The sequence below is a fragment of the Eptesicus fuscus genome, chromosome 6 (genome assembly GCF_027574615.1).
Source record: "Eptesicus fuscus isolate TK198812 chromosome 6, DD_ASM_mEF_20220401, whole genome shotgun sequence".
Classification (NCBI taxonomy): Eukaryota; Metazoa; Chordata; class Mammalia; order Chiroptera; family Vespertilionidae; genus Eptesicus; species Eptesicus fuscus.
Genome location: NC_072478.1, coordinates 31,252,110 through 31,277,886, shown reverse-complemented (window position 1 = coordinate 31,277,886; position 25,777 = coordinate 31,252,110). Strand labels below are relative to the sequence as shown.

Genomic DNA, 25,777 nt, shown 5'->3' with positions numbered 1-25,777 from the left:
GGGGCTGGTCACCAGAAACCAAGCCATGACTAGAAGTTTATGTTTTCAGCACCCCCGTCCCCCCTCCTCTAGAGAGGGGAGAGGGACTGGAATGGAGTGAGCCATTGATCGTGCCCACCTGAGGAAGCTCCATAAAAACCTCAGTGACATGGAGTCTGGAGAGTGCCCACACTGGGGAACTCACCCATGTGCCCGGGAGGGTGGCACTCGGCTCCCCAGGGACAGAGGCTCCAGCGCTCACACCCCCCTAGACCTCGCGCTTGTATTTCTCCACGTGGCTGCTCACCTGTGTCCTGTCTCCTCCTTTCCTAAGCTTGTAGGTGTAAGAGTCTCCCTGAGTTCTGTGAGCCACTCTAGCAAACAGTGGTCAAACCAGGGAGGGGTGGTGGGAGCCTCAGATCTATAGCTGGTTGGTCAGAAGCACAGGTGACAACTGGACTTACGTTGGTGTCTGAAGTATGTGTGTGTGTCGGGGGTGGGGGGCAGTCTTGTAGGACTGAACCCTTAACCTGTGGGTTATGACACTACCTCGGGTAGATAGTGCTAGAATTTAGTAGTTAAAGTGCAGGACACCAGCTGATATTGCAGAGAACTGCCTGCTGGGGGAAAACCCTCACACATTTTATGACCAAAAGTGAAATGTGTTGTGTGAAAGTAAAGGAGAAGACGGAGTTTTCTCATATAGATGAACTTAGCAGTGCAGTGACCAACACGGGCTTGTGTGTGCGTGTGCGTGTGTGTGTGCGTGAGTGTGTGTGTGTAAGAATGCCTGGGCTGGCCCACTCTGTGGGATGGGACAAGAAAGGAGGCAATGCCCTTGCATGGAGATCAATATTCCTTTTCTTTGAGTTAAATGGATGCTTCAAAAGGGCAGCCAAGACTCTAGAGAGTGAACGGGCCAGCCACAGCTGTTACCAACGTGACAGTAGAGGCAGCAAAATGACTTCTCTGTTATCTACTGACAAAGGGGGCCCGGAGAGGCCCTGAAAGCCTCCATTTATTCTTTGCTCTCACCTGCCATTATAATGTTCAAACAGCTTCAGTTTGTCCCTGATTAAGACATTTGCACTATTTTTTTACCCACATGCGGAACCATGTGCTTCTCACCGCAACCCTGTCCTCCAAATGAGAACCAGGAGACACACAAACATGCCTTTGGTGCTGAAAGTCATCCGGGGGCCGCTGTGGGGCTGTGCAAACTCTAGAATGTTCCACGTCAAATGTAAACTGGTGTGGGGGCACGGGAGGAGGTGGGAGAGGAGGGAGATCTGAAAGGTGACTGTAGAAGGGAATTCCCGACTTAAGCACCATCAGGGTTTGCCTCCTCAGAATCTTTGACATTATGTCCATCCACACTTTGAGAGATTTTGCCCATCAAACTGCGGTTTTGTAATTTTTGTCCATCACAGATTAGAGTGATGACAAGGAGCATTCATTGAACTACTAGTATGTGCTAGGCACTGTTCTATGCATTTTAAGTGCATTAACCCATGTTATCGTAACAGGTTAGCCCCAAGAGGTAGGCGCCATTCTTGTCATTCCCAAATTACAGAAGCAGCAACAAAGAACACACTAGTTAAAGTGTGTTGGCCAGGGCCACGCAGGGATCGGATCCCAGCCCACTCTTAGCCACTGCTTTCTGTGCTGTTTGCCTCCAGACGAACCCGTGTGGCCGAGACCTCGTCTGTTTTATTTGTTGGAAAATCCGCGGTCCAGCACAGTGCCCGACAAACAGAGGGTGTTCACAGTTGAGTCCACAAGATGACGGGGGCTCCCAAGTGAGCGAGGACCTTGAAATCGCAATTACCCTTAGGTTTTGAATGTGTACTGGGGGCCCCATCACTCCCACCGCAGACTCAGAGACTGGAAAGCATCTTCTGCTGGACAAACCAGGAAACAGAGCCACCGACTGACTTGGTCACGTGATAAGGCCGCGGCGAGTCCCCGCCTCTCTGAGAACACCTGATGCTCCTTCAGTGAACTGTTCGGGAGTCACCCTGGCCCATCCGCTGCCCTGAGCTGGGGCACCCCCCGGAGACCTGGGCCTCCCAGACCGATGCTGCAGTCACCCCGTCAGCCCCCTGCTCCGCCCCTAACGCCACCTTCTCCCATGCCAAGAGAAGCGTCAGCAAAAGAAGCCCCAAGGGAAACCCTTGAGGAACCCTTCCAGAAGCCCAGAGGAAGAGGAGAGAGGAGGCAGCCAGCAGGCCTCTGCCCACCGCAGCTCGGACCCAGGGCAATGGGAAGCTGGGCTGGGGGTGCGCGCATGGGGGAGGGAGCAACACGAACCCAGCACTCACCTTCCGTCCGGTGCCTTTGCAGCCCCACTTCCAGTTCCGGTCTATGTTTCGATACCAGTTTAGGGGACCCCTGGGGGCGGGGGCAGATCAGGGAATAAAGAGAGGAAAGCTTTAGTCCATGACTGTGCTGCGGACCCACCAGGCACCCGTCTCCCAGGGAGAGCCAAGCTTCTGGGGGAAAGAGGACTGAGCCCAGCACAATCGTGCGGAAGTGCCAGGCCTGGGGACACAGGGGGTTCGCGGACAGGGTCTGTGGAGAGGGCCGTCACACGGAAGCCGGCCCCCAGGACTCTCCATGTCATCCCGGGGCTGTCATGTAAGAGGGTGGGAGCTTGTTTAGCGCCCTCACCATCCAGAGGCCACTCCCCTGCCCTGGGAAACCCCTGGAAAAGGGACTTCAGGGGGTGGTGCAGAGGTGTCCCCTCAGGGACAGCCAAGGTGGCTCTGGGCTGGACCTAGAACCCTCTCCCAGTCCTCGGGCCTCTCGGGTCTCACAGCTCTAGGCCCTGGGAATACCTTGGACAAGCCACATACCCTTTTGGGACTTTTAATTTCCCCTCCTGAACGAGGAGGGCATGAGACCACATGACCTCTATGCTCCCTTCCAGAGCAAATCTGTCCTCAAACCTGAGACTCTTAAACTGTCTCCGCCTCCAAAGAAGAAGCAAAAAAAGCTAAAGGAAGGTTGTAGGTTGTGGTGGTGCAAGGGATGCTGGGGCTAAAGGGTGGGGGCCACAGGCGTTCCCAGCCAAGGCTATAGGATAGAGGACTTTGGGGCGGGGCTGACCAGGGCAGTGTCCAGGGCTTGGCTGTGTCCCTGGGTTGGAGTCAAGGATGGAAGTGTAAGGAGAGAGGCAGGAGGGAGAGAAGAAGGATGGAAATGTGGTGAACTGCAACATCCTTGAAGAAACCATGAGCTTCAAAGATTTGCAACATGTAAATATTCGAAGGGCTGTGCGGGGAAGGGGCTGTTGGAGCAGTTCTTTGTGGTTCCAGAGCAGAGGCCCAGAACATCAGCGTGAACACAGGTCTGAGCCAAAGGCATGAGGTTGGACACCTGCTACAACGTGGCGAACCCGGAGAGCAGAACCCGGAGAGCGAGCACCAGCTAAGTGAGAGAAGCCAGGTACAAAGGCGCACACTGTATTGCATTTAAGTGAAAGGTCCGGAGCAGGCAAATCCGTGGAGATGGAGGGCAGTGACTGCCTAGGACTAGGGGGTGGAGAGGAAGTGGGGGAGGGCTGACTGCTCAAGGAAACGGCGTTTCTTTTTGGGGCGATGAAATCGTCCTGACATGGAACGTGGTGATGACTGCACGGCTCCGTGAATGGGCTGAAACCACTGCCCTGGACGCTTGCGGAGGGTGAATTCTATGGTATGTGGGCTAGAGCTCAACAAAGCTGTTTAAAAAGAGAGAGGGGTCTCCAATCCCCCTAAAAATGTTTGCAGTTTTTGAGTGTCGGTGTTTTTCTGAAGAAAGAACTCAGAACTGTCATTTGAGTCTCACAGGGGTCGTGACTGAAAAAAGGTTAAAAGCATCCGCTCTGAGGGGGCCCATAAGGTAGAGGGAGGTGAGCCATCCCCAACTAGAGCCGATGGTGAGCCTCCCACCCTGGAGGCAGGTCGGTCGGCAGGGGCCGCGGGGGCAGCGGGGGGGGGGGGGGTGGGGGGGTGGGGGTGGGGGGGAATCAGGCCTGTCCTGCATCAGAGCACAGCAGCCGCGTGCAGACCAGCCCTCTCCCGTGTCCCGGGCACCACTCCGCGTACCTGAAACCGGACTTCTTGAACTGTTGCACGTAGAACCGGATGTCCTCCTCGGTCACCAGCCCGCTGAGGCTGGGCTCTTTCGGGGATTTCACAAAGAGTCCTCCTGCAAACAGCCGCTTGTTTCCGACCCCACGCCCTCGGCCAGGGGTCGCAGCAACGAGTGCCGGCCCTCGCAATGGAGACTGACCCCCTGCCTGCCTCCCGCCTCCCTTGGTGCTCCTTCATTCATTCGCTCTTATCCACAGGAAGCCCCTCTCCTCTGTCAGAGAAGTCTGTGTTGCCTCTGTCATTCTAGAATCCAACGGTGTCACACCCAGGCCTCAGCTTCTAGGACACACACGAGGACTGACCACCCGCCTCCTGTCCTTCCAAAACGTACACCTCCGTCCCAGAATGACACCTGTCTTCGCCCTGCCAGCCCTCCAGCTCTCCCTCTCCCCTAGACGAAGCCTTTCCTCCAGAGCTTAACGAATTCCATCCCTCTTCAGATATCTCCACTGAGAGTCTTGGAATGTTCACAAGTGCCTGCTCCGATCGTCCTCGGAGCCTGGAAAACAATCCGGCCAGGGCGCAGGCATGCTGTTGCCCTCGGCACACTCACGGACCCTCCCTCAGTGTCCTCGGTGTGGAATCTTACTTGTTTTCAGGGGTGTACGCTGTGTCCTGGCAGTCCCCCGTCCTGCGGGGGGCAACCCCATGATGCTGATGGACAGCCCAAGGACCACTGCCATTTCATGGGGGACAGCCTCGGGGGGCTCCCCAGTCTCAGGCTGGAAGCTTTGGAGGCACGGGAGCTGGGGACGCAGCCTTCTGTGAGCTACATCGCAGGGCTATGTGAGCACCTGCCTCTGTGATGAAGCACTGGAGCCGCCCCGGAGGCCGGAGCTCCTAGCTCTCTGCTGTCTCAGGCCGGGCTGAGAGCCCCTTCTGCCCACCTCCCTGCGGTCCTGCTGTCCGTCCACCTGCCTCACCTTGGACTCCCCGACTCTGCTGCATGTGTTTGGATGTCTGTCCCTGACTCACCAAGTGTGAGTTCAAATCGTCTGCAGAACAAAGGAATGCAGAGTGACTGAATGACTGAGAAAAGGAATGGAGGCAGGAGGCGAGAGGGAAGGGAGACGTGGTCTTGACCAGTGACAGGAGTATGGCCTTTAGGGCCAGAGGAGTTTAAGCCCAACCTGGACACTTGGACAAGTTCCTTAACTCTCTGAGCCCCATTGTCCTCATGTGTAGAATACAGATAATAATGGGATTTTTTAGGGTGTCATGAGGATTATAAATAATGTATCTAAAGAGGGCTAGGCCAGCATTTGATGCACACAGTAGGTGCACAAACAAGTAGTAGTGTCCTCATTATCAATAAAAATACAAGTGAATAATGGTAAGGCCAGAGTGTTGGGGCAAAGTTAAGGTCTGTGGGAACAGTGCTGGATCTCAGAGCCATGGATGAACTCCAGTCTGTTCTCCGCTCTGACTCCTCACTTGTTTCCAACCCAGGAGGGAGGACAAGGGTGGAAATGTGATGGAACTGGATGATAGGACATGGGGCTGGGATGGAGGAGAGGACAGTGGACTGTGACAGAGGATACCTGGCTTGGGGTCTAGTCCAACTCTCCCTCTGCCTGCACCAGGTGACCCTGCAGATGTCAGCTCCTATTTTGGGTCTCAGTCCTTGTCAGTAGAAGCTGGGATTGCCCTGACAAGCTCTAAGAGTCCTCCGAGCTCTTACTGTTTAACATCTTGAATCCAAAGGTTCCTGAAGGAAAGGAACCTGAGGCCCCATGGTCAGCCCAGGGCTAAGGGGAGTGTTAGTCACCTGCGGGGAACCCTATGTTAAGCAAGTCATAGTTCAGAGCTGGCAGGTGGCTGTTTGTGCTCATAGAGTCAGATGGAGAAATGCTCATTTAATGCTCAGCTGGCTCCTGCCATGGCCCTCCTATCTCCCTTCCCTCCTAAGAATACCTCTTACCATTTTCACAGACATTGTTCGTGTTGAGCACAACCTGTAGGAAGAAAAGGTGGAGATTATGTCATGGGTAAAGTAAAGAAAATATGCTGGAACAGGTCACCTACTAGTGCCATCAGACTAGTACAAACATGCTAAACTCCCGAGAGGTAGGCAAGTCCTCAGGGATCACAGCAGAAATAGCTAACAATCAAAGCTCTGGGCCCAGGCTGCCCTCCCCCCTGGCCCCCACCCGCCGAGTCCTTGCAGGTCTTGGTGATATAAGTACTTGATTATATCAACCAATGGGAATAAGAGATGAGACATTAGGTCTATGGCCGATGGGAAGTTAAAAATAAGACCCTCGCCCTAACCAGTATGGCTCAGTGGATAGAGCGTCGGCCGGCAGACTGAAGGGTCCCAGGTTCGATTCCCAGTAGGGGGTAAGCAGGAGGCAGCTGATCAATGGTTCTCTCTCATTGATGTTTCTAACTCTCTATCCCTCTCCCTTCCTCTCTGTAAAAAATCAATAAAACAAATATATATTAAAAAAAAATAAGACCCTCCGCAGTAAATCTGTGGTCCCACCCATCATGACAGAGAGATGTCAAAGGAGTTGATCCATTCAGTTTGGAACTAAGAGGAAACCAAAAAACGTTCACCCAGAAATTCATGGCTACGAGCCTGTCTTCACAAGTGCTCCGGTTTGAATTTACACTATCTCCATGATCTGGAAATCCCCAAGAAGCAAAGTCAACAACAACCACAACAAAGTGAGACTGGGCTAGTAACACCACCAGGATGTCTGACAGAAGCAGCCAGGGCTAAGACACAAGAGGGCCAGTTCCTCAATCCCAGCTGAAGCCAATTGGCACAGATTCCGTGCTGCTTGAAAATGAGCTCACAAACCAAAATTACAAAACTCCCTCCATTCTCTCTCCCACCCCTCTCCTCCAAATCCCATCGCAAGAGACAGCAAACATAGCAAATAGTGAATATCAAATGATAGAACTTGCGAGAGAGAGGGAGAGAATGAAAATGAATATGCTTAAAATTATTAAAAACATAAAAGAAACTGAAAAGCAAGAACAGAACAATAGATCAGAGTGATTTGAAAAGGAACCAAATAAAACTTGCATAAATTTCAAAAAAATGTTCACTGAAACAAAAAACTTCAAAGATGGGTTAACCTGCAGATTAAACACCACTAAAAAAAAAACAAAACAATAATAGGGTAGACCTGAGGCAGATTTTGCATAAACAATGACAGGAGCCTCTAAAAGAAAAAAAATTGTCAACCTAGAATTCCATATTCAAACTATTGTTCCAGATTGAAAGCAAAACAGACTGGAAAGAGCTAACTACAAAAGAAGGTCCTTCAGAAAGAAGCAAATGAACTCAATATAAAGAAGTGAGGTGCTAGAAATGGTCAGCACAGAAAGTGGCAAACATGGGAAAGGCTAAACAGGCACTGACTATTATGAGGGTGGGTGGAGGGTATGGAGATAAACCATTATAAGCAACTGTGGTTGTTCATGAAAAGGGTTGAAACAGCAATGAATTTGAGGCTTTGAGAAACAATTATGCACGTTGGTAAAAATGGTATAATTTCTCCACAGTCACTATTATAACCATTCTTTGATTTTAGTTTCAAAGCTTTACTGGTGTGTGGCAGTGAAGACGTGACCTTCCCCCATTAGTGTGACCGGTAGAGTGAGGATCCCACTCACCCTGACTACAGAAATCAAAGGGAAGAAGGCCAGCTTGCTCATTCCCAGGCTCCAGTCCCCACCCCATCCTCCGAGGGAGGTCATCCAGAGACCTTTGCACCTCTGCAGCTTCCCCTCCCTGCTACCTAGCCCCCTTCTAACCCTCCCATCCCTGTACCTCTCACCTCATCATTTGCTCTGAAAAAGAGTTTGAAAGTCCGATACAGGTCCTCTTCCAGTTCAGCCTCAGCCACTCCCTAAAACAAAGTGTAAAGGAAGTCAGCTGTCTCTGAGGCACAGATCCACCAGGAGCAACCACTCAGAAATAACAGAGATCCTTCCTCCACACAGTCCCTGAGGGGACCAGTGTTATGGGAAGGAACCGAGGCAGAGCGTGGCAGTGTGTCTTAGTCCATTCCAGCTGCTGTAACAGAACCACAAATTGTGTAAATTACAAACACAGATACTTATTTAGTCTGGAGGCTGGGACGTCCAAGACCATGGCCCCAGCAGATTCAGTGTCTGGTGAGAGCCCACTCCTGGCTCATAGATGGCTTCTTCTCACTGTGTCCTCACCTGGTGGAAGGGGGCAGGGGACTGTCTGGGGTTTCTTTTCATAAGGGCACTAATTCCATTTATGAGGGCTCCACCCTCGAGACCCAATCATCTCCCAAAGGGTCCACCTCCTATTAACATCACATCAGGATTAGATTTCAAGATATGAATTTGTGGTGGGGTGAGGGTGGGGAGTGGACACAAACATTCAGTCTATAGCAAAGTGCCAATCTATTTTTATCTCCTCCTTTCCAACTGCTCACCCAGGTAACAACTAAACGGGATTGCAGAATGTTTTCTAAATGGGTGCCCTGCTTCCCCACCTCCCTGATTTAAAATATTGTAGCTTCCACCAAGAACACCTACACCCCTCAGTCTGGCCTTCAACATCTGTCCCAAACACTGCCCTCTCCAGGAAGTCCTGTCTACCCCCTCACAGTAAAATAACTCTGCCCTTCTTCGTTCCCACAGAGCCTTTGCTGTGTCTCCTTGGAGCTCCCTGAGAGCAGGGAAGCATCCACTCATCTTATTCCCGGGACCATCTGTGACTGGTCCTGGGTAGAGGCTGACGGTATGCACGTCCCTCTCCGAGGAATGCTCCCAGAGAGGAGGGTCCCCTAAGCCAGGCAATAAGGCACTGCAGTGGCCAGCGCCCTCCGTCCCTGCACACTCCAAGAGTTCCCTCTCCACTGCGTTGTTTGTTCTGCATAGTGCAGACCCTGAGAGCTCTGGATCCACGGGATGCCAGCACCGCAGCAAAGGACATTTGTCATGAGGCGGTGCTGGGTCTGCAGTTTGTGATTTTATGAGGAAAGTGATGTTGTCACGTTAATTACAATCCCTTACATCTGTAAGATTCAATTATGATGGAGAATCAATCTGCTATGTGATGGATGCCGAGGCGAGAAATAGCCACGGGAGGAAGTACATTTAAAGTGATCGATGAAAGCCCCGGTCAGCCCTGTCACCACGAGTCATCACTCTTATTTATTGAGAGCGGCCCCATCCCAGAAACCACTGCTGTTCAGGAGCCCAGGGGTGTATCTCAGCGTGTGGAGGCATTGTCGCAGGCCAGAGGTCTGGGCGGGGCTTTGGCCCTCAAATGGTCCTTCGAGAGCGAACAGATGCCAAGAGGGTCCATAGAAAATCCAGGGAGCTCCCACAAAGCATGAGCGTGGGCAGCTTCTGTGCCTCAGCAGCCAAGGCCACAGACACTGTCTCACAGGGGAGATGGGAGCCTCCCTCTAATCAGCGGGCCGGGGACGGCAGCTGACTCATGTTCCGTCTACCTTGATAATAACTGGGGCCGAGTTCTCTCAAAGCACGCCAGAAAGCAGGGTTGTGTCTGGGGTTGAGGATGCCAGGGATAGAGGCATCTGATGCCTGGGCAAAAGGAGAAAATTATATTATTCCCTGCAGCTTGGCCAGGCAGACAAGAGAGAGGAGTCAGGCCTCAGAGCGGCTGTGGCACCCCAAGTCACTCTGACGCCACACTCGCTGGGCACACGCCACTGAGGTGGGAAGGCCACCTCGAGGATGAAGACGCTCAGGCTGAGGTGTGACCTTGTTCGAAGGTGGATTATAAACGGCCAGGCTGGAAACGAGAACTTCAGACTCTAAGCCCCTCAGAATTTGGTACTTTTCACTGTAACATAACACCACCCATTGAAGAAAACAAAAATGAAATGCTGCGAGTGTCTTCCGTGAATGGCACAAAAACAAAACCATGATAAAGTTCAGGACTGGTGAAATGAATCATGGCCCATCTGAAAAGGAATGAGGTAAATCTATATGTACTGATAGGAAAATCTGTCTAAGATATATTGAATAAAAAAGAAGATGCACAATTTATACTAAAAATAAATAGAATGATTCAACTTATACTAAAAATTATGTATACACTCTCACACACACTTAAAAGCATATTTTTTAAAAATGGGAAATACCAAACCATTCACAGTAGCTAGTTCTAAATGAGTGAAGGGGGATTTGACTTTTTATTTTACACAACTCAGTACTTTTTTTAAAGCTCATTTTTTGTCTTTGCTGCCTCCTCGTCCTCCTTTTCTTACTAATAAAAATGCAAAGCCTATTATCCCTTCTTTGCCAAGCAAAGAAAAACACACCTTTTAGTATTAGTTTCCACCAGACATGGCACATTCTCAGGGCAAGACAGTAAACACATGGGCTAAGGGTTCAAAGAGCTGGGGGTGGGGCTGGATCTAAACCTGGAGTTTGCCTAAGCCACACCCCACAGTGCTCAGCAAACTAGAGCAGGAGGCGGGAAGGGGGGCTGGGTGCACCAGCACAGTGGAGCCTTCCTTGGGCTGAAAGAGTCTGGAATGACCTTGAGCCCTCAAGGATGATTCCTCCAGGCTGGAGAGCGATGGGAGCCCAGTTGGGAGGAGAGACAGGAAGGAAGGCTGTCTACCAACAGCCGTCCCTGAAGCAGAGCGTTAGGTGCACCTGTCATATTTAACTTACTGGCCTGGCTTCAGCTTACATTTGCAGCTTTAACCTGTTTGAAAACCATCCAGTGAGACCATCCTTTTTCCGATGAGGAAGCCGAGGGCCAGAGATAGGAAGGGACTTGCTCCATCACTGAGTGGTAGCAGACCTGCTGGCAGAACCAGGTGCACAGTTTCTCCTTAAGACCCTGCTCTGTGCTTACCCTGACCATGCCAGCAGGATTCCTGGGCTCCTGGCAGTGGCCAGATCACTGATTTGAATATCCACCATTTCCCTGACAAGAGGCTTTGCTTTTAAGAATAAAACCATCCCCAAACTCTTCCTGCAGCTTTTAAACCAAGCTGCTGTAAGAGAACAATAGAGGTAGTGATTTTCTCACAATGACTGTATCAACCTTTGAAACCAAACACTCTGCCCGCTGGGACTGCAATGATTTAGTGTCTTTCCCCTGAGGTCACTTTTCCAATGAGGACTTTGAGCTTATTCTCGTTTGCTCCTCCCCTCTCTTCTGGGACACACAAGACACAATCAAGTCCAAGTTCCCTCCCAGCGTGACGTATGGGGAGGCACGTGGGCTCTGAAGTCAAGCAAGACCAGGTCAACATCCTGACCCCATCATGTACCTAGTACCAGCCAGTTAGTAAGCTCGTCAGAGTCTCTGTTTGCTCAGCGGAAAAGCCGGGAGAGATGCCACAGGCCTGTTGAGAACACAACTAACTGCATCCGGCACTCAAAAAAGCAGTAGCTGCAACCCCACTGTCCATCGATGGATGAATGAAGAAACAAGTGTCACGTACAGTAGGCTATCATTGTCTTAAAGAGAAAGGAAATTCTGACAGTGCTACAGTGTGAATGAACCCTGAGGACATAATGCTAAGTGAAATAAGCCAGACACAAAAGGACAAACACTGGAGGATTCCACTTAGAGGAGTAAAATTCAGAGGCAGAAAGCAGAATGGGGGCTGCCAGGGTCTCAGGGGAGGAGTGAGTGGAGAGTTAATGTTTAACAGGGACAGAGTTTCAGTTCTGCAAGATGAAGAGAGTTCTGGAGAGGATGGTGGTGGTGGTTGCATAACAATGTGAATGTGCTTAATGCCACTGAACTGTACACTTAAAATGGTTAAAATGGTAAATTTGATGTTATGTGTATTTTACAACTTAAAAAATAATGAAAATAACTCTAATGACCTAAATCCCACTGATAAATACTCTAAATGAAGTTTGATCAAAACACAATATACAGTGAAGCTACTACTTCCTTTTTTCTATCTCCTGTAATTACAGGAATACAGCTTTTTATAAAGCAGTATTTCTCAAAGTGTAGTCTGAAGAAACCTTGGGGAACCCTGAAGCCCTTTGAGGGCACATAATAGAAGATGCACAAATATGCGCTAGATGAAATAATGAATATTAATTCTTCACAAGTACTACTAGTTAAAACATTTCGGACCTTTGAACATATTTGTAATGCTCAATCCCTCACACACATTACAGGGCACCTTTGTTTCACAGCAGCTAGGAGTCTTCTTACAAATATTCAGTCCAAAGGATGAAAAAGAGAAAAAAAAAGAGGTAGAAGAGAAAAAAGTGGACCCGAAACCCCACACCCTCTCTCTCCCTCTGGATTCTCCACATGGGGAACCCCACTGGTGGGGCCTGAGTGTTGAGGGCCATTGTAACCTATACACAGGGCTTGGGGCTGGGCTAGGGGATGAGGTACAAGGGTGAGAAGTGACAAAGGTGCATGGGGCATTCGAGGCGATGAAGAAGCCTGTGGGATGGGGGGCTCTGGGAGGGGAGCTCTGGGCACACAGAGGGCAGTGGGAGGGGGTTGGACTCTCATGGTGGGAGCTAAGCAGAGCCAGAGATTAAAAATGGGTCAAATAAGAGGTCAGAGGGACCCAAACCCAGCTTCCTAATTTAGTGTGGCGCTCTGTCCCCTCCTCAATTCCCAGAGGCCAAGGAGCTGCCACTCAGGAACCAAGATCCACCGTTTGCTTCCCTCCCCGTCACCAGATGCTTCCCCAGCGTGAGCTGTACCAGGTGAAGCAAACACCCGGGAGAGGGCGACAGGCAGAACATCACGCCTTAGACTGGCCTCCGATTTCTAGTCCCGCTGAAAGGATTTTCACGGGCCACCTGTGATGGGGTGATGAACCTCCACTACCGCTGACATCGACTACAACCTGGGGCTCCTTTCCAGGCTTTGCACAAGGAACCTGCCTCCTTCCAGTCCCACTGGATCGCATTCCAAAGATGCCTGTTTCTCACAGTCCCCACCCTTCCCCCACACTGTCCCCCTCCTGTTGTCATCCTCCTATTTATTTCACAAGGGACCCTGTCTCTTCTTCCCTTTACCCACCTGTTACGGGCTGAACTGTGTCTCCCCGAAGTTCCTACGAAGTCCTGACCCCTAGCAGCTCAGACTGTAATGGTGCTGGGAGATGGGGTCTGAGACAGGTATCCTTATAAGGAGAGGAAATGTGGACACAGAGACACCCGCACAGAGGCTACACCATGTGAGGACACATGGAGAAGGGGCCATCCACAAACAAAGGAGGAGGCTTCAGGAGAAACCAGCCCTGTAGACACCTTGATCTTGGACCTCTGGCCTCCAGAATTGAGTGATAATAAATTCTGTTGTTTAAGCCACCCAGTCCATGGTACATTGCTATGGCAGCCCTAACTGACTGCTATGCTATCTAATCATACCCATTCTTCAAGAGCAGGACGACTTCAAACTAATTAAGGTCATTTTGACTCCATTCAAACGTAAGGAAGCTGGCTCTTCCCACACTCCGGGCTGTGGCTCGGGAGGGCCCTGGTTTCAGTGGGGGATGTGATACTTTGAGTGTCTTTTCATGATACTGCTGGACTCATCTGGCACCTTACTGAATGGGTAAGGTTAACGCTCGAATAAAAACTTCCTCTTTCGAGGCACCATCTCTTAGAGAAAAGTTACTCACTGAATCAAAACTGGGGTGGCTGTTGCCCAGCCAGCATGGTTCAGTGGTTGAGCATCAACCTATGGAGGTCACGTTTTGATTCCAGATCAGGACACATGCTCAGGTTGCAGGCTTGATCCCCAGTGTGGGGTGTGCAGGAGGCAGCCGATCAATGATTCTCTCTCATCATTGATACTTCTATCTCTCTATCTCTCCTGTCCTCTCAGAAATAAATAAAAATCTATATATATAAAAGTGTAAGCGACCATTATGACCAAACGTTCCGTCAACCAGTCGCTATGACACGCACTGACCACCAGGGGCAGACACTCAATGCAGGAGCTGCCCCCTGATGGTCAGTGTGCTCTCACAGGGGGAGCACCACTCAGCCAGAAGCCGGGCTCATGGCTGGTGAGAGCAGCTGTGGCGGTGTCGAGAGTCTCTCCTAGCTCGGCAGCAGTGCTACCAAGCGGTGGCACCAGGCACAGTGGACTGGGATGAGCATGGGGCCTGGCCCTGGCTTGGGCTCCTCCCTGGCCACCTGCCGCTTGGCGCACTGCTACATTCCCTGAGGGGTCCTGGATTGCAAGAGAGCACAGGCCAGGCTGAGGGTCTCCATCCCCCGCCCTCCTCCAGCCATGCACAAATCCATGCACCGGGCCTCTAGTATATTATAAAAACACACACAATAAAACTGGGTTGGTTGTGACCTTTGCTATAAATGGTACGACCTTCAAGCATCGGAAGGTCAAGAGCTGGGTGAGAGATGTGGGGAAACACTCTTGTGTTCTTGATTAATGAATTTGATCCATCTTCTCTCTTTACAGTGTTAAGGAAACTTCTTTTATCCTTTCTGGAATTACCTGGATGTAGCTGGACATTGGGGTCCAGAGTCCACAAATGAATGACTAGCAGGTGCCCCCACAGCTGAGGTCAGCTATGGGGTTAGGGAGGCAGATGATGCTGGCTCATGTTGCTGCTCTCAGTGAATCCCTATGAAATGTGGCAATGACACCCCATCACACATATCACCCAAGCTCCAAGGGGCATCCTGGGTGTTGGGGAACATGGGGTGACACCTAGCAACCCCTCCACATCTCCCAAAGCACACAAAGGGCCAGTGCAGGGCTTTAGGCTCTGCTGCTCCCTGTGATCACAAACCTTACTCCTCAAGAAGCCAATATACCAGGTCCCTGGCAAGAGGCCAGGGGCTGTCAGCAACTAGAGGTGGGTTCTACCCCAATCTCAGGCAGAGGACTAAAAGGAAACAGCTCCAAACTAGTGCTCAGCTCCCACTCCACAGTTTTGAAGAAGCAGGAGAACCTGGTGTGCTGTCACCCCCACCCCTGTCCCCCTCACCACCCCCCACAACACACACACACACACACACACACACACACACACACACACACACCATGACCTGGAAAGGACCAGCTGAGCTCTGGAGTCAGTTTCACTTGAGCCTACTTGTACAATAATTTCTGACTAACGCCACAGAAAATTAAAGAGGACAGAGATACATCAAGCCAATGGGGAGGGGAGAGAAAGGGGAAAGAAGAACAACACCTTGCTGGGGTCACTGACCTCAGGGCCCCAAACTTACCGGTTCTTGGAAATAGAGCTGGTAATTAAAAACAGGATTGGCTTTGATTATCTCCATCAGGGACACATTGGGGTTTGCTGGCATGAAGGGAGTATTCAAACTTGCCACTGCCCTATGGAAAGAAGAGGCACCAAGACTTAGACCCTGTAAGACGACAGTCTATAAGGACCAGAAAGGACACATCAAGCCAAAGCTCAAAGCGGGAAAGCAAGGTACACAAGCTCTCACACGTCAGTGTGTGCGAGAATGGGGTCCGCACTCAGATTTCTTGACTCCCTGCCCAGTGTATCCCCTCCCCACCCACCCCCGTTAAACTGCAGTATTTCTCACTTGCCTTAGATGAACAGAGACAGAGCACACACACAACTACATGTAGTGTATCAACCTTGATCAGAATATGGGAACACTACAATTTCTCCCTAGTTTTTAGCATTTTTTTCCTTCTTTCCTTCACTCACTGTGTCTCTCCTGTGTTGAGTGTAATTCCATGCTATATACTAGGGGAGAAAAAATATATAAAATCAGTATTCAAGGAGCTTATTATAACTTAATAAGGAAAGCTAGACAAATACACTCATGACTTTATTATGAGACAGACTGTGCTATAAGCATGAGAACAGCACAGAATTCCGTGGGTGCTCAGGGGGGTAAAACATTTCTGGATCTGGGTGTCATGGAAGACCTGGTGGGAATCTGAACTTGGCATCTATCCCGGTAGGTAGAGAAACTTTTTGGTGAATCCAATTTTTAAGAACTGAGCTCTTATTTTACATTTGAATGAGGGAGGACAGAGAAAGAAACTAAAAAAATCAGAAAAGCAAGAGTGTGAATAAATTATAAATATTTTAGAAAATGTTTGCTTTTTCTTAGTCTTTGATCCCACTCTACCATTTGAGCTGGGGTTGAGCTGAACCTGGTTCTCCTGTGTTTCCGTTCTTATAAACTTAGCCAAATAAAAAGGAACTATATTCGTTAGAGAAATCCAGATGGCCGGTAAAGATAATGTTTATTTAACTTGCTAAGATCCCAGGCTGAAACGGGAAATCAGACAAGTTTTAATTTTGGTTGCCAGCTCAAAAGGAGTGTGGCTGCAAAAACCACCCGCCTCTCTAGATTCGAAACCCACCATCTGAAAGTTCCTGCTGCAGCTCTGAAATGCCGCCCTAAGAACAATCAAGAATGACATGACGGCGACTGTGAAATGCCTTTCTAGCCTGACATCTGTGCAGCACATTGCAGGCTGTGTAGTCAGGTTGCCACTTTGTGGTTGAGGACACAAGGTCTAATGAAGTGATTTGTCACACAGCCAATTCAGGGCAAAATTGGGAGCCACATTCTCTGACTCCCTGTCCAGGACTAAAGTCTCTCCTGATGCTTAATTCTATAAACCCAACACCCCTGCTGCCCCCCTCCTACTCCCCACTCCCGCTCCCCTCATGGTCTACCATCCTTCTTCTGCATGCACACTGAATACTGTCTCTGAATTATCTGTCCCACTACCAGTAAATGGGACAGGCCTCACTCTCTAAGACATTAGCTCATTAAGCCCTCCTTGTTAATGTGTCAATGGGCATGAAGGAGCTAAGGTGGTACCTTCCCAGATAACCTATTTGTTTTCAAGATGTTTTCTGGGGTTTGAGACTCAAGGATGGATTCTAATGGGAATTCAGTCCCGGTCTTACCCAAATTCTTATGGCTCCTGGGCTAATTACCTCACTCTCTCAGGGTAGAAGAGAGCCATGCTCCACACCAGCATGCCACCCCAGTCATGGCCAATGAACACCGCTTGGAGGATGCCCTAGCAAAGGATAAAGAAGGGAGGCGAATGTGGGCAGGTTTCTGGGGTGAGGTGCTGAGAGCCCAAGGCCTGTGCTCTCCCCTAGGCCCAAACCCTCAGATGCAATTCTCTCATTCACTTCCTAGGATTGCTCCTCCACTGATCATGCCATGTAAGGTATAGCATCAGTCCTGGGGCGGCCACACTGGGTCGTGTCCTCTTAGACGTCCCCAGCGTACTCAAAAGTACCAATGCCAATTCCTAGGCCTGAGAATCTGCAGAGGTCATGGCATTTTCGCCTTATTTACTAGTGCCTGGAACCCTGCCTGGGTGTTGTCCTGGAACTCATTAGTTATATCAGATTCTTCCCTTGAACTCTCACACCCCTTAACAAGTGACAAATCCCACTGCTTTGAGGCTCTCCTAGCTGCCCCTTTCCTGTTTTCATTTTGCACATGGCCTAACTGAGGAGGGGAGGAGGCTGTCACTGAGTTATTATCTCAGGCATAGTACGTGTGCTCTGCACAAGCATATTCGTAGGTCACCCTTGTTGATTTGTTTTGAGTTTGATGTTCCAAATAATGTTAAATTAAGGCATTTGATTTTAGACATTTTAAAACAAATGTAAGTTTTAAAAAGTTGTGAAACATTAGCCTATAGGATATTTTCCAAACTTCTTGACTCAAGCAAACAGAGGTATCCTATTCCCTGGTAGATGCTTTTCATGAAAAAAATAAAAATAAAAATAATAATAAATAAATAAATAAATAAAAACTCATCTCTGCCTTGTTAATTTCTTCTGGTCAACCACCCACCTCTCACTGTCCCAAAGTGTGCCTTTTCTAGAACCTGCCACTCCGCTCGAGGGCTCCAAAAGGTAACACCTTGAACGGCTTACATCTTGTTTTAATTGCCCAGACCCAAACAGAATTCTCCAAAGAGATCAGTTCAAAATTATTACTTACCAATTTATCTAGGAAGGTTACCATGTCCTAAGAAAGAAAACACACGAAAAAATCAGAAATTGTATCCACCCACCTCAGCCATTTCCAGATTAGAATTACTGTGTCAGCCTTTGTTTTGGACTGAATTTTATCTCCCTAAAATTCATAGGTTGAAGCCCTAACCCTCGGTACCTCCAAATGTGACTGTATTTGAAGATGGGGTCATTAAAAAGGTGATGAAAGTTAAAATGAGGTCATTAGGGTGAGCCCTAATCCAATGACTGGTGTCCTTATAAGAGGAGATTTAGCCGAAACCGGTTTGGCTCAGTGGATAGAGCGTCGGCCTGCGGACTGAAAGGTCCCGGGTTCGATTCCGGTCAAGGGCATGTACCTTGGTTGTGGGCACATTTGTGCAGGAGGCAGCTGATCGATGTTTCTCTCACATCGATGTTTCTGACTCTCTCTCTCCCTTCCTCTCTGTAAAAAATCAATAAAATATAAAAAAAGAAAGAAAATCTAAATTATCTTATTTCTAGAATAACAAGTATTAGAAAAATTGCCTAAAAGAATAATGTTCACCTAAAATATACTGTCATTATCACTACCATATTCTGACATATGATTATAATTATGAGCATAATTTAAAAAAAAAAAAAGAAGAAGAGGAGATTTAGCCCTGTTAGTGTGGCTCAGTTGGTTGAGCATCGTCCCATTCACTGAGAGGTCGCCAGATCAATTCCCCATCAGGGCACGTGCCTGGGCTGCAGGCTCGATCCCCAGTAGGGAGTGTGTAGGAGGCAGCCAATAGACATTTCATCGCTGTATCTCTCTCTCTCTCTCTCTCTCTCTCTCTCTCTCTCTCTCTTCTTTCTCTCAAAAAAAAATCAATTAAAAACATATTTAAAAAAAGAAGAAGAGGAGATCTGGACATAGATGCACACAGAGGAAAAAGCACGTAAAGAAAGATATAGGGAGAAGATGGCCATCTTCAAGCCTCATCTAGAAGCCTCAAATAAACCATGCTGATACCTTGATCTCAGACTTCTAGCCTCCGGAATGGCAAGAGAATAAATTGCTGTTGCTTTAGCCACTCAATCTGTAGTACTTTGTTATGGCAGCCCGAGGGAAAACAACGTTCAATCATTTCACTGACTTTTGAGCTATCTCCCTTCCCTGTCCAGCATCCTCTCAGAAGTGGCAGAGTGGGGGAGGTGAAGACTTAGAAACTGAGGAAGGAAAAACAACCCTAACTGGAAATTAAGCTTTTACCCATGCTCCCTTATGAGATGCAAAGGCTGCATGAGGGGCTGAATGGGGTGAGCTCCACACAGAGTGGTGACTCTGAGATAGTGGCTTTTTGTAATTTGAATGCAATCAGCATTGCTGGCAGTTCCCTGTTTCTTCCCCTTGACTCCTCCAGCCTTTGCTTTTGTTCTAAGAAGGTCTGCCCCTTCCTCCCGATGCAAGCTCAGAGATGAGGGTCCCCCTCCCCCTAGGTGCTTACGGCCATCTTAGAATAGGAATGCCATTACAGTCACCAATCCATACAATAATCCTTAGGTCTGGCCACCAACATCTTTTACCAAAAATATAGTGATTTTTAAAATTCCCAGGATGGAAAGACAATCTGGTGGTGTGGCTAAGAGGAGAGATGGGGGGGCTATTGTAGGGTTCAAACCTGGCTCTACTGGCTGTAGACCTCAGGCAATGACTTTCCCTCCCTGGGACTCAGTTTCCTCTTCCATACAGCAAACGCTGGCTATCATTCTGAGATGTCATCTCCACTTTCAGTAAGAATTTACACCTAAATTCTGTGAAATGACGTTTCCCTAGGATTTAAATGAGTACCCACATTTCTGTCTTATAACAATTAGTTATTTAAATGAGTAACCACATTTCTGTCTTAGTAACAATTCCAGGATGGAAAAGTTATTACAGATATTACCCAAAGACCCTTCTTACCTTGCATAACATTTCCAAGGAATATTCTTCTATTTCTGCAATTAAAATATATATATATATGTATATTTAATTTGTATGATTAAAAATTACCAACAAACTAAAAGGGCCCATTTGCCAAAAACAAACAAACAAACAAACAAACCTATCTTATTAAATTCTTAGATTGAAGCAGTCTACTTGCTTAGTTTTGTTTTTGTTGCCTGTGCTTTTGGTGTCACATCCATGAAATCATTACCAAGACCAATGTCATGAAGCTTTTGCCCTATGTTTTCTTCTAGTAGGTTTAGTTTCAAGTCTCACATTTCAATTTTATTCCATTTTTAGTTGATTTTTAAAAATATATATTTTTTTTATTGATTTCAGAGAGGAAGGGAGAAGAGAGAGAGAGATAGAAACATCAATAATGAGAGAGAATCATTGATCGGCTGCCTCCTGCACGCTCCACTCTGGGATGTGCCCAGACCGAAATCAAACTGTGACCTCCTGGTTCATAGATCGATGCTCAACTACTGAGCAACGCTGGCCAGGAGAGTTGATTTTTTTTTTGTAAGGTAAGGTGTAAGATAAGGGTCCAATTTCATTCTTTTGTATGTGAATATTTCGTTTTCCCAACACTATTTGTTGAGGAGACAACCCTTTCCCTATTGTGTGTTCTTGGCACTCTTGTTGAGGAACGGTTGACCATATATGGGTGGATTTATTTCTGGGCTCTATATCCTGTTCCATTGGTCTGTGTATCTGTCTTTATGCCAGTACCATGCTGTTTTGATTACTGTAGATTTAATATATTTCTAACTCAGGATGTGTGAGTCCTCCAGTTTTGTTCTCTCTGGTTGATTTGACTATTGGTCTTTTGTGGAGCCACATGATTGCAGAATTGTGTTTTCTTTTTCTGTAAAAAATGCTATTGGGATTTTTAAAGAGATTGCATTGAATCTGTGCTAGTAGATTGTTTTGAGTAGTCTGAGTATTTTAACATTAGCAATTCCAGGAAGAAAAAAGAAAGAGGAAGAAAAATTACCAAAAAAAGATTCAAAAAAATTTCCAAGAACTGAAAGATAAATGTATCCAGCAAAGTATATAAAAAAAAACAACAATACCTATATCATAGCATTTTAGAATAAACAACACAATATCATAACATTTTAGAATAAACAGATAAAGAAAAAACCCTAAAGTGTCAAGAGTAAGGAAGAAAAAATAAATGGTCACATAGAAAGGCCTATTGGTCAGAATGGCATGGGATTTCTCAGTAGCAACAGGGAAACTAGAAAGTAATGGGACAAAGCCTTCAAAATTTTAGGGAAAATAATTTGTTACTTAAAACCTATTAACAAATTATATAAAACTTATACACAAAAGATGTGAACTGGGTGTGTACATATTCCAAATTATTATGCTTGGCTTTAGAATTCATGTTATACAAAATATTCAACAATAGTTAATGTGTAAATTATGGTTTTATTTTAAAAAATGAGTTATAATTCGGGTATGAATGTAAGTTCCAGTTTATATGTGTTATTATTAATAGTGTACTTCTCTTACTTTAAATAATGTTCTAGACTGAATGATAGATTATATTACTAAGTTATATCTAGAGGATTCAGGGAAAATTGCAGTAAACCTGGCTGTTTGAGGTTCCTGCCTCCATACCTAGGGTTCTTAAACAGTTCTGGGCTGAAGACGCCTCTGAAACTGATCAAAACAATGAAAAGTGCTCATTAAACCCACATGTGGTCTCAGGGATTCACAGGCTCCCAGATACCCATCCTTGGATAGACTTCCAAGATGCTGGGATCTATAGATTCTGTGTTAAGAATGTGGCCTATAAATTACCACATGATCTAGCAATTTGACTTCTGGATTTATAACCCAAAGAACTGAAAAGAGGGACTCAAACAGATATTTGCACACCCATGTTCAAAGCAGCATTATTTACAATAGTCAAAAGGTGGAGGCAACCCAAGGGTCCGTTGATGGATGAACAGATAAACAAATGTGGTATATCCATTCAATGGAATATTATTCAGCCTTAAAAAGAAGGAAACTGGAAATTGTGATGCAACATGAATGAACCTTGAAGACATTATCATAAGTGAAATAAGCGATTCACAAAAAGATAAATACTGTTTGATCCACTTATATGAGGCCCCTAGTGTAGTCAACTTCATAGAGACAGAAAGCAAAAGGGTCCTTGCAAGGGACTGGGGAAGGAGGAATGAAGAGGTATTATTTAATGGGTATGGAGTCCCAGTTCTGCAGGATGAAAATGTTCTGGAGCTGGGTGGTACATCGCACACTCTACATCCCCACCCTCCGGACACAGGCTATTGGGCTTCTCCTTTTCATCCAGAGTAGGAGGAGCAGAGACATCTGGGACCCAAACTGCATAGACCGAGGACACTGCAGGAGGGGGAGGGACAAAGTCAGGCACCCTTGAAGGACTGCCTGCTCTGACCTGGGACCAGAGGAAGCCAGTGCGGTGGAGAGCTTGAACAGTCAGAAGGCATGACCCACGGCTAACCCACCAGGAGGAGCGGATGAGTCTCCATAGCCTTTCATGTCCACAGCCAGTACCCGGAAACCCGCCTGGACCAGAGCTGGGATCTAGAAAACAAACAACTCAAGTACATACCAATGTAGTCTTGTAAGTGTTTGGCTGGCACTCCCTCTTTGCTTCCTCTGTCCCCCTGCTCTTGTAAATGGCTCAAGCCAAAGTGCCATCTGACATTACCAGGTGTCTCCATGGAGCTGGAACGAGCCCACCTGGATCGGGCTGCCATGGACCACCGGTGGTAGGGTTTGTGCACTGCATCCAATGCCGCATCTAAGGGAGCACCTTTCCTAGCAAAGACCTTGCAGATTTCTATAATTATTGCAAAGACTTCCGGCAGGTAGCATAAAGTGTCTTGAAGAAGTCTGTTTTTTCTTTTATAATCTGCAAAGGTAGCATATGGACTAACACAGCTGAGGTCTGGAGCAATCTCCAGCCCCAACATTTCTGCGATATCACGGCCATACTTTGGCAATAATGATCCACTGTAAGGTTTCGCTTCTTAATGACATTCAGGCTGCGGCACACCATCTAGGCTTTCTCCTTGCCTCACCTGACTGGGGTGTACCTTTACCCAGTTTTCCTTACCTGGTACCTCCAAGAGAACCAGCTCTCAGGAAATCCATGGCAGAGGCACACAGCAGGGCCAGAGCCCAGCTCCACAAAATGCAGATTCACCCCGGGCTGTGGAAGAGAGGTGAGCAGGAAGTGACCACAGCACCAGGCCAGCCAGAACTAGACCCCTCTTCTACAGACCATCTGGGCCATTTCAGCATATTTCCAGATCTTGTATGGACCAGATTTCTCAGCCTAAGACCCCAATGCTGAAAGTTGTCTGAAAAGGGGCAACTAGCCAAACTTGAAAAGAAGATTATGATGTTGGGGGAGAAAAATCCAATACCAAAACAACTTTGCATCTTCCTTAAAAGGCCCTTATACTATCGGAGTTTCTGGTGTGGTTTGTCATGTTTTCAATATTTAAAACTGGGGATCAGTTTTGTGCAGAGTGTAATATTCATGCTAACATGCATAATACCAGGATTATTTTGTTAAAAGCTGTTTGTGTCTTGAATATGAATTTTTTTCCAAGTTTGCTACACTTCTAGTCCTTTCTGGGCTACATGGGTGTGGCAGAGGCCGCTAGGGCTCAATATCGGCGTTCTTCTCTTCTCTGAGCACATGGTGGCATTTTCCAGATCTCCCCCCACTTCCTTGCAGTGGGTGTGGCCATGTGACTGGGTTCTGGCCAATGGCATATGAGCGAAAGAAATGTGTGCTACACCCAGGCCCTCCCTCCCGTGCTTGGTCCTCCCTCTCTGTTTCTGTCTGAACCTGAATGGATTGGGCCTTGAGGAAGGTGGAACCAGCAGAAGAAAGGGCCTGGGTGCTTGCATGACTGCGTGGAGAGAGCCCACTCCTCACCCCACTGGACTGTGCTGTACAAGAAGCAGACCTGGTGTTCAGCCACTGAAAGCTGGGTTGTTGGAGACAGCGCTAAGCCTCCTCTGACTAGTACAGTGGGGCCTAAGAAAACCAACCAAAGCAATACAAAATATAGTCTATCTTTCCCAAATGTACATATCTCCAACTTACTACTGGAAATGAATGAGAAAAATCATCTTCACATTATAGAAATTCACTCAGAACAATTCCATTTAGCTGCATCCCAGATTTCTCCAAGCCGGTATTCCAAACTGGAAGTCTGGGTCATGATTCCCAGCAAGCTATTTTGCTCAAGAAAACATTAGGCCAACTTTTCACAAACCCATTCCTGAACTACAATCTTTTTATCAGAATATGTTCCACTGCCCTAGCCGGGTAGCTCAGTTAGTTAGAGGATTGTCCCGATATACCAAGGTTATGTTTTGTGTTCAGGGCATGTATAAGAATCAACCAATAAATGCATAAATATGTGGAACAAAAAATCAATGTTTCTCTCTCTCCCTCTCTCAAATCCTATATAATAAAAGGGTAATATGCAAATCGAATGAAGCGGAACAAACACTTGCAGCCCCTCACCCCAGCTGGCCCTGCCCCGGAGCAGGCACCCCCACCCTGATTGGGGGCAGCAAACTGCCCACAGCTCCTCACCCCAGCTGGCCTGCCCCCGATGGCCCCCATCAGGCCGGGCCAGCTGGACCCCACCAGTGCACGAATTCGTGCACTGGGCCTCTAGTCAATAAATAAAAATTAAAAAAAGAATATGTTCCACAGTCTTCCCTTTAGTACTTGGTAAAGGGAGGGAATTTAACTTTAAACTCCATACTCCTTATATTGAAAAATGTTATAGTGCTGATGTCCACTCAAATGATCCTCATCAACCTCTGTTCTAAATGGATCCTAACGAAAGGCCCATTTTGCTGCTTTGTATTTGACTCAGCTGAGTAGCTCAGCAAAAGTGCTTTCCCATCCTTTTAATGACAAGTTAACAAAATTTCCTTAAAGCTGGAAAATGGGAAAGATTTTTTACAACCCAGTTTGGGTTGCATTAGCATCCAGGGAGAAGCATACAACAGCACCCCCTGAGCCTGGGCTCAGCTGGGGCTCCCCAGAGGTCACTGCTCCAGCTCTTGAATCTGGGTGGTGGCAGGGGCAGTAAAATAGTTCTGGACACCCTTCTTCAAGGCAAAATGAGGAATCTATCGCAAGTGGTGGGATATGCATCAAGAGGATGACAAGAATAAGCCAGTCCGTGGGGTTGAAGACACAAGGTTACAGCCCAGGCCCCAGCCCCAGGCAATGAGCCCCTCACTGTTCATTAACATAGAGATGAGGTCTGAAGGGGCCTTATGAAATGTTCACCCCTTTAGGCCACCCAGGATTATAGGAGGGGCTACACTGACTCTGACCCGTAGCTTCCAGTACTACTTTCTTACACTCAAATCCTACTCATCCTTTGATGCGCATTTTACCATGTCAGCTGCACCCCACTGCCCACATTTATGGCTGCTGCCTGCATAAGGTCCGTGTCTTCTATTGATTTTGAGAAATTATGCTTGTGGGAGATACGATTTCCCTATAAACAGTGGCTATTCAACTACCCTTGATATTGAACAAATGTATCCATGATCATTTTAGGAGACCTGGTTAGAGTACTCAGCTGACTGAGGGAAAGTGCTCACTCACCTTGATTGGCACATACCCATGGCTCATGTCACTTGGATGGCATGGGATTGGGAGAGGGGCTGCAACTTCTGTTTTGAGAAGCTGAAAGTAGAAGGTGCACAGTGAGAAGCACAGTGAGAGA

At 47.6% G+C, this 25,777-nt stretch overlaps 1 protein-coding gene across 1 annotated transcript in view; it reads right to left on the bottom strand.

Moving 5' to 3' along the window:
- Positions 1-25,777, bottom strand: part of EPHX2 (epoxide hydrolase 2) — a 60,777-nt gene that overhangs the window by 3,117 nt on the left and 31,883 nt on the right. The window contains exons 6-16 of the mRNA XM_008150736.3: positions 25,657-25,737; positions 23,119-23,214; positions 22,505-22,583; positions 19,977-20,011; positions 18,036-18,062; positions 17,006-17,091; positions 15,294-15,405; positions 7,907-7,978; positions 6,037-6,070; positions 4,068-4,170; positions 2,301-2,370 (exon numbers count right to left, since the gene is read on the bottom strand). Of these exons, the coding sequence (XP_008148958.2) occupies positions 2,301-2,370; positions 4,068-4,170; positions 6,037-6,070; positions 7,907-7,978; positions 15,294-15,405; positions 17,006-17,091; positions 18,036-18,062; positions 19,977-20,011; positions 22,505-22,583; positions 23,119-23,214; positions 25,657-25,737 (795 nt within the window). The remainder of the gene's footprint in view (positions 1-2,300; positions 2,371-4,067; positions 4,171-6,036; positions 6,071-7,906; positions 7,979-15,293; positions 15,406-17,005; positions 17,092-18,035; positions 18,063-19,976; positions 20,012-22,504; positions 22,584-23,118; positions 23,215-25,656; positions 25,738-25,777) is intronic.